The sequence below is a fragment of the Pelodiscus sinensis genome, chromosome 1 (assembly GCF_052426305.1).
Source record: "Pelodiscus sinensis isolate ZL-2025 chromosome 1, ASM5242630v1, whole genome shotgun sequence".
NCBI classification, from domain to species: domain Eukaryota; kingdom Metazoa; phylum Chordata; order Testudines; family Trionychidae; genus Pelodiscus; species Pelodiscus sinensis.
In genome coordinates this window covers 155,764,835-155,773,522 of record NC_143052.1, presented here as the reverse complement: position 1 = coordinate 155,773,522, position 8,688 = coordinate 155,764,835, and the positions used below count along the sequence as shown (strand labels likewise).

Here is an 8,688-nt window from a genome sequence, read left to right as displayed (position 1 = left end):
GGGCAAATTCTCTATGAAACTGAATAGAATCTCTATACTAAAGAGGGAAGTTAATGTGTGTCTCAGTACTTGAAAAATAAATTTTAAACCATAATCGGTAAGTATCAATGCTATTTAGAAGCAGGTTACAGTCTAGAATGGTGTATGCTCATATCAAACTAAACTGAAAAAGCAGCAAACTTATTAAATCTAAAGAGGACAATGCAATTATGAAGGTATTATGTCCCTAGATATAGGACCAGAAATAATAAAAGAATTAACAATAAAGTCCCAAAATACTGCAAATATTTATGCACTTGCTTCTCTTTCTGCACATAATTAGTCCAACTGGTTTATTAATTCATAAATAGTAAGTATGGTGAGCATGTGCTTATAATTCTACACTAAAACTAAAATCCTGCAGCTGGCCGTCTCCTCCTCCAATTCTGGGTAAATTTCATTGTGACATACAAAAAATATTGCAAATATTTTTCAGATTGCCTAACAATTATAGGCATGCAAACAACCTGTGAATTCTCAGAAATTATTAGTTTTTTATCACCCTTTTTGGTTATATAAATTAGGAATTCCATAACATATATGATGTTTAACCTACAGAGATAAGAGTAAGTTTAATGCAGTTATTTATATTATCTTCTTCCTATGTTTGAGATAAGCATGCCTAATTGTTTTAAATAGAACGTGATTTTCACTGTAGGTAACTGGATTCTTCAAGATAGTAGAAATACTTCAGCTACTTGTTAAACAATTATATCCTGACTTCAAGTCAGTAACATACCACAGAATTTTTTTTCACTCTTTCCACAAATACAGGCAGTCCCCGGGTTACGTACAAGATAGGGACTGTAGGTTTGTTCTTAAGTTGAATTTGTATGTAAGTCGGAACTGGTACATATTGTAGGGGAAACTCTAGCCAAACATTTCTCCAGAGCTCAGTTTTATTCTCCCACACCTCACTTCCCTCAGTCCTTTATTCTCAAGCTCAGGTGTCTGCTGAGAAAAGCCGCTACGCGTCTCCCTGGTCTGCTCGGGGGGGGGACGGGCGCTAGCTTCGCGTCGCCCTGGTCAGGTGGGGTGAAGCAGCTAGTGCGGGGTTGCCTCACCCCGTTTGTAAGTAGGGATCCGATGTAAGTCGGATCCATGTAACCCGGGGACTGCCTGTAGTGATAAAAAATTGTTATATATTAATATGCTGTCAATATTTTGTATAACAGCAAACTATGAAACAGAATTAGGAATGCTTTGTAATCAGCTTCTGAATTATTCTACCATTTGTTCACTTACAAACAGCAATGTTTAAAACTTAAGCTTGGATTCCTGCAATGCTGACCATGATCAGCCAATATAATTAACAGAATGAATTTTAATGATAAGCAAACCATATACTTACAATTATATTACAGACATAAGAGAACTTTGTAGATTTTCTACTATTATATTTCCTTTGACATATGAAGGTATTTGAAAATAAAAATATAAAACACACCAGCAGCCTGTGAACTGTAGTCTGAAACTACTTTTTTCACTTCAAGTATGTAATTCCTCTCCTCCCCGCATTTAAAAAGTTATTTAGAAACATGAGTTAGACCAACAGACATCAAACCATACAAAATTAAACACCTTCTGTCAGAACAAGTTATGTTCAAATTGTACTTGGTTTATTTACAATTGTAGTTATAAACAGTAACACAAACATCTTTACATTAACATTATGAAAAAAATCTCATTGCTGAAATAGGCACAGAGTCCAGAGGTCCTCCGAGGACAGGAAGAGGGGAATGTAATACAACAGCCGCAAGGCAGAACTATAAATACAGGAGCATTGGGCCAGGTGCAATTTCATGCAAATACCTTCAATAGTTCAAGTTCTATTGGTGTTTATTCAGATTTTTTTTAAAAGGGAAATTTGTTCCAGAATTAAGGTGCCTTAGCTTGATTTCTACTAAAATAACTTAAAATGGCTGATTTTTATAAAGGTCAGTTTATTTTCTTAAGATACATCAATTTTACATTTTATTAACTGTAAATACTAAGTGGTTTCCACACAGTACAGCTGATTCCCATAATCATCATTCCACAGTTTTTGCTAATTTCAGCACTAGCATGCACAGAAACTCTTCCATGGCCATAAGGGCATTCCAGGATTAGACTTGCTAATGTGTGATCCAAATGTAGATCAAATCTGAAAGCTGCTAGAATAGTTGTCAGTTATTTGGCATTAAGGAATTTAAAATGTTATTCAAAGGAAAAAAATCCATATGGCTTTGCAGGTAACAACAAATGCTTATCATAGATATTCAGTGTTTTGACCACGTTCATAGAATCACAGAATCATAAGTTTGTTTTATTTGTATGCATTAGTCTTGTTGCAGAACACACCTTCACATTAGTACAAATCCACCTGTGCTGAACTGAAAGATTTTGAAACGACAACCAAAAGAATATATTTTATTAGATATTTCACTTTTGAGGGAGGCAGACTTTCACCTCATAATTTGTGGTATGAAGCACGAATTTCAATTTCACTCAAAATTATTCATGCACTTGTACTACAATAGTAATACTGCCCCAACCTAGGAAACATTTATTTTGCATAATTACAAAATTACAATCCTCTGGTAAGTTATTTCTTATTGTATACAGATCAGTCTTGTATTTAAAAACAGTCATTTAACCATTCAAATTATTTACCTGATCGTGCATAGTAGGTTTAAAACTTTTTCCCCCTCCATGGTATGGTTTACATTTTTCAATCATCTAGGGTTGAAGATCCACTGAATTGGGTTCCAATCATTTTGAGAGGAGTACATAGCATTAGTGAGCTTTTGTCTCTTCTGTTTACAAATTTAAGGACCGATAACACTTGATACTACCAGGAGTCAAAATCAAATTTACAGGCTTTAGGTTTTTTTGACTTCTAATTCTCAAGGTTAAGACACTTCAACTATTTTTCTACACCTGAAAGAGCTGCATTCCCTTTATAGTTCTACACAACTGAACTGCTACATTAAAGCTGCTTTTAAAAATCCTGACCTTTATAATAAACAACCTTTGCAATGAACAAAATTATTAAACAGAAAAAGAATTGAAATCCTGCTGAGAAATTAATAATTTACCCTATATTAAGCCTGCTACTCAGGTATTCCATCAGTAGAGATGTTCTCTAAGCTTAGTATTAGTTGGAAAGCAGTCTTTTTGTGTCCATATACAGTATCTTGCCTTCCTCTTCTTTTTTAAACCATTATCTTAAAAGTTTTTTTGTTGTTATTAGTTCTCCAACGCGTCCAGAACTTTCATGATCTGTTGTTTTATGGCTTTGGTAGCATCACCTGCATTTGGGATCAAATACCTTTAAAAGAGAAAGGACGATCATCAACACACTGTACCAAATTTCTATGCCAATCATAAAAACTGAGGTCTGAATTCATCTTCTTATCTTAGTCTCAGTAAATTCTGGAGAAAATCTGCCTTTAAAATGCAGACTATTTGGATAAATAGTAATATCCTTCATAGTAGGAATGAAAAGAAAATTTTCTTCATGTGAATTCAATGCTGATTAAAAGTATTAGACTGAGAATCCTGGAGAGAGAAGACTGATTTATTCATCGAAAGAGATAGCATGGGCAACAGCAGGGCAACATTTCTCCATACATTACTCCACCAATGCACCCCAATCCTAATCTGGAAAGACTTCTATGGACAAGAGAAAGTTCATTTTCCATGCTCACTATTCAGTTCTTGCTCACTATATAGAGGCTGCCAATTAAGTAGAGAACTAGTGACATGTGTGTCGATTGATTTTGTGGTACGGACAACTTACTGCTGGGAACTGAATCAATACCACCAAACTCATTTCACACAGGACACCCAAACAAGCATCAGATAATAGTTACTTTTAGTCATTACTGATCTAGGTAAAATACCTTTCTAAAACAAAAGCTTTAGAGGGGTATCCAAGGTAGTTTGTAACTGGAAAAACTTAAAACACAACAAATAGTCTTTCAGCACCATAAAGAGTAACAAAACATGTAGATGGTAGCATGAGCTTTACATGTTTTGTTAGTCTTTAAGCTGCTAGACTATTCGTTGTTTTTTTTAAGTTCTTCTAAAACAAGATGCTTCACTGTATGTACTTCTCCCCCAGGGAGAGGATGAGAGAACATACTACTGGAAAGCTCTTTGTACTAAAGTCAAGAGTCCAATGTAAGAATTCAACAGAAATCTTTAGGTTAAAGGCTCTATATCATATTACTAATTCTCAGTTGTCCAATTCCTGAGGGGCTAGTTTTTAAAAGATATTTATAATTTTCAAAATCATCCATCAATACTGACATTGAGAAAATGCAGAAGATTAAAGGGACATTTTTCCATACAAAAAGGTAGCTCCTCTCATTACCTTATTCACTCTTAGGTGCATATCTTCCAGAACACAGATTTTACAGATAGCCTTCGATTAATTTTGTTCTGAAAACAATTATTTTGGGTCTGATCCCAAGTCACTGAAGTCAACAGGCTCTGGATCTGATTTTTCCCAACCATAAAGAATCTGACATACAAGAAACTGGAATCCATTATTTACATGATCTGGGTGTGAGTCGTGAGCCTTTTGTATTAAAGCAAAAAAAATTCCTTCATGCCTTTAAATACTGGAGCTTCACACACATGCACAGAAATGAAGATCCAAGAGAAAAACTATACACTGTAATGAAAGGAGCAACAAGCCCAAAATAGTTCTCTTGCTTTAGAGCTATGTCCTTTCTGCCCTTCTCCAAAATTATAAGCCAAGATCAAAATCTCAGCAATGAAGAATGTATGATGCCTCTTCATATGATGCATTTGGGGCTCTTGTAAGAGGACATTATTTCAGAGGCATTTATACAGATGGGATGGAGAGCGAGAGATATTTCTTGCCACTTGATTTATCTTGCAGATTGATAAGGGCATGTTTCTTGTAAAATCCAGAAACTAAGTATTTCCTAAGACATAGTGCAGATCTGCTGGGTGTCCTGGTTCATATCAGGATATTACAGCTGCTAAAAACAAAATGTTAGCTTCAGGCCTAATTCTGGAAGTGGCAAGTGCCTCTGATTCCCACTGATATCAAGGGAAGGTAGTGGCACTTTCTCCTTTGCAGGATGAGGCCCTTTGTTTTGTGTTCAGTACATAATTGAGAAACAGTCTTACCTTTCAACTGCCAAAATTTCTATGCCTGAAGTACTGCTGTTTCCATATTTAAAGGTGATTAATTCTGGGTGTTTCTTCTTAGATGTAATTTTAACTACAGAGTTTAATGCCTGACGAGACTGTATGTAAGCCAATCCCTTTCGTGACGGAATCTCCCTCAAACAGTACATGTGTGTTGCAGTTACTAAGAGATGACTTTAAAAAGAAAAAGCATTTACCAACAAATGGAGTAAATGAAATACACAAAAAGTTTAATATTAACGTTAACTCATACTCTGAGCTAGCTCACAGTTTTCAAATTCTAAGTTTTATATTTATGCAGCATATTTAATTCAAATGAATTTCTAAACACGGTTACAAACTTCTCTCAGAATTGCAATGCAAGTCCTTTTGAAGTCAAACATGGGAGCTGTTTAATATCACATAGCAACACCATGCAGTTTGTCAAAGAAGCCTGACATTCAGAATCTCTCCGAAACCAATAGCTAACATATACACCTTACAGGAATCCATCTCAGATGTCCTGATTCTGCATCCTGTGTGCATTCATAAATATTTACAGCTTTTGGGCTTTATCATCCTAGGTAAAATGCTTAGAAGATCAACCCCCTCCCCACCCAGATGGACTTTTCAAGTGGTTTAAATGTATGATTCTTGGGAACTATGATAAAATGCAAGAGTAAAACATTATTGATTGCAGCCTCTGGTCAAATTGCTGGTCAAATTCTAAAGTTATATCTTCCAGTAGATTGTTTTAAATAAAAATATAAAAGTAGCTGTCTGTCTCTCTTTAAATGAGAGAGAAACAAACTTAAAGCACTGTGGTTTGAGCAAAGGAAACCATGCTTTTCACTACCAAGTCCAAGTTTCACTTTCAATCCAAGTTTGCTAGGTCCCTTCAGTCACACTCTCTGGGCCACCTAATAGAAGATGCTCTCTATATATGCTCCAATGTCTTCTAATGACCAGATGAAAAGTCATTGCAACTGTGTCCTGATTTAGAGATAACAGTACCTCTGCAACACATTATTGTGGGGATACTGAAAAAGTTAGAATGTAGCCAACACTAGGATGTCTGGGTCCTGATGCTGAATATAAACTCAAACTTACTGAGAATATTTTCTGTACAACTTGTTTTGCCAAGATGGTAGCGCTATTCTTTCTATTGTAATCCTAGCTATAAAATTCTGCACACGTGCTATAGAAATAGTCAAGAAGCATTTTTATACAGCATCTAGTACAATGAACAGGGCTCCTAGGCACTGTGATAATACAAATAATATAGCTCTTAGTTATGGGCTCAGACACTTAGGTTATGTCTACACTGCACTTCCACTGGTAAAATTTTTGTTGCTCAGAGATACGGAAACTGCCCCCCCCACACACACCCCGATTAACAAAAGCTTTACCAATTAAAAGCACTGATGTGGACAGTACTTTGTTGGTGGGAGATGCTCTCCTGCTGACAAATCCACTGCCCTTTGCTGGGAGTGGTTTTATTTTGTCAATAAGATAGCTCTCTCCTGTTGATAAAGAAAGGCTACACTGTGTACTTTACAGTGGTATGGCTATGCCATTATGAGGTGCACAGTGTGGACACAGCCTTATTGTTTGTTATAGACAACATCCAGAAACAATTTAACATCACCACTAGCTTTTCCATATAGGTTTTTAATACTTGTACGAATAAACAGTTCTTTAAATACCTAGGAAACATGTGCCCATTTTCTTTCACTTCATTACAGGGAAAATGATGCTTTACATCTGGTTTATTTATCCATGTGTGGATGTTGACTACCTCTTTTCGGTCATCATCTGACATTGAGGAACTATCAATTTCATCTATATGGAAGAGAAAAAACTGACTTTTACACAGACAGAACATTTGTCACCGCTTCAATGTTTACAATGTTATTGCTTATTAAAATAAAAATAATTAAGTTTCATGTCCCAATTAGAACAATGGGGAATTCCAAACAGAATGTTTGATGCTAAACCACATAAGTGCAAGGAACCCATTAACTACTAAGCTCAACCATCTTGCATTCACATTTGAGAGTTCATCTCCATTTTTATAAATTATTCTTTTCTCAAAGCTATGTTTACATCCTCTAGTTAGAATGTTTACTTTAAGGCCCTCTAGAGTTATAGCTATGCACATCCACATCTAAAAAGGTAATTTCTTACTGAATTACAAGTTATGGGGCAAATTCTGTTCTTAATTACACCACTGTAAATCCAGTGCAACTGAACTGAAAATAGGGTGGGTTGGGTTTTTTTTTTTGGTTCTTCTGCATTAGCACAATGTATCTGTTCGATTCTGGTTTTGCTAATATTGCAGAATTTATTTTAAAGATGTAAAATTTAAAGAAGTCCAACAAGCTAATTGTTAAATAATTTTTATTAAAAAAACACAACTACTAGAGATAAAGTCTTATTGGGGACCTAAACTACCTGAACATTTTACATACCCTAAGTAACATCACATCCTCAAATGGAAATGGCAGAAAACTTTCACAAGCTGTTTGCAAATATAAGTGTGGAAAGAGGTTTTTTGGGGGGGAACAAGTGTACACTGACAGAATTTACTGAAATGACAGTGGAAAAGCTTGTGCCCATCCTGGTGGCAGTTATATAACTGCAGCATTCAGTGACTGAATCAATGATGCAACTAGAAAGCATCTAAAGAACATGTATTCCTGGTTGAACAGCTATTAATATGAATAAGAAAATCTTTTAGTTTGTGACCGCAGCATCCACGCAGAGGAATTACAGCTTAGCACTTTGGTTTGCACTGCTGTTCATACGCTCAGAGTCTAAACTGCCGGGCAGAATACACACGGCCTAACTGCCAGCCAAGCAAACAACTTAGGATTTGACAATCAAATTCGATTTTCTTCTTGCTCGTTGTTACAAGTAATAAAAGGTATTGCAGATCTAAACTCCAAGCTGCACAGCTGTGTAGCAGCTTATTAAGCACCCTGCAGTTAGTCAGGCCTGCCATGGCTGGGGAACAAGCAACCCTTTACTGTCCCTAAATAAGCTCCAGATCTGCTGCAACTGGAAGAAAGGTGCCTATCCTGTGGCCTAAGTCCCAGCCCTGCCATTGTGGGGAGAGGCACCTCGGTACTGCTGTAGGGAGAGTCCTCTCTACCCACTATAGTCTCAGGACACCCAGCACCACAAACACTTAATCCCCGGCCCCACTCCCAAGCCTACAGCCCCAGCCTCATCCCTCCATACCATAACCCTCTGCTGCAGCCCTGATCCCCTCCCACACTCTGAACCTCTCAGCTGCACCCTCACAGCATGAATTTTGGTATGCATAGCAACTGCTGCACATAACAAAATGCATTCTGCACATGCATGGCAAAAAATTAGAGGGAACACTGCTGCAGGCCAAAGTGCGTACCATCAGTGGAGATTAGCAAGGTTGCATGGGTATACCTGATAAGGATGTTAAATATCGACTAATTGACTAATCGAATAGTCGATGCATTTTGC

At 36.6% G+C, this 8,688-nt stretch overlaps 1 protein-coding gene across 2 annotated transcripts in view; it reads right to left on the bottom strand.

Annotated features, from left to right (window-relative positions):
- Positions 1-1,636: 1,636 nt before the first annotated feature.
- TBC1D23 (TBC1 domain family member 23) overlaps positions 1,637-8,688 on the bottom strand; it is a 47,268-nt gene continuing 40,216 nt past the window's right edge. For both annotated transcript variants that reach the window (XM_075914153.2, XM_075914230.2), the window contains 3 exons: positions 6,891-7,026; positions 5,185-5,379; positions 1,637-3,349 (listed from right to left, as the gene is read on the bottom strand). In XM_075914153.2, the coding sequence (XP_075770268.1) occupies positions 3,268-3,349; positions 5,185-5,379; positions 6,891-7,026 (413 nt within the window). In that variant the 3' untranslated portion in view covers positions 1,637-3,267. The remainder of the gene's footprint in view (positions 3,350-5,184; positions 5,380-6,890; positions 7,027-8,688) is intronic.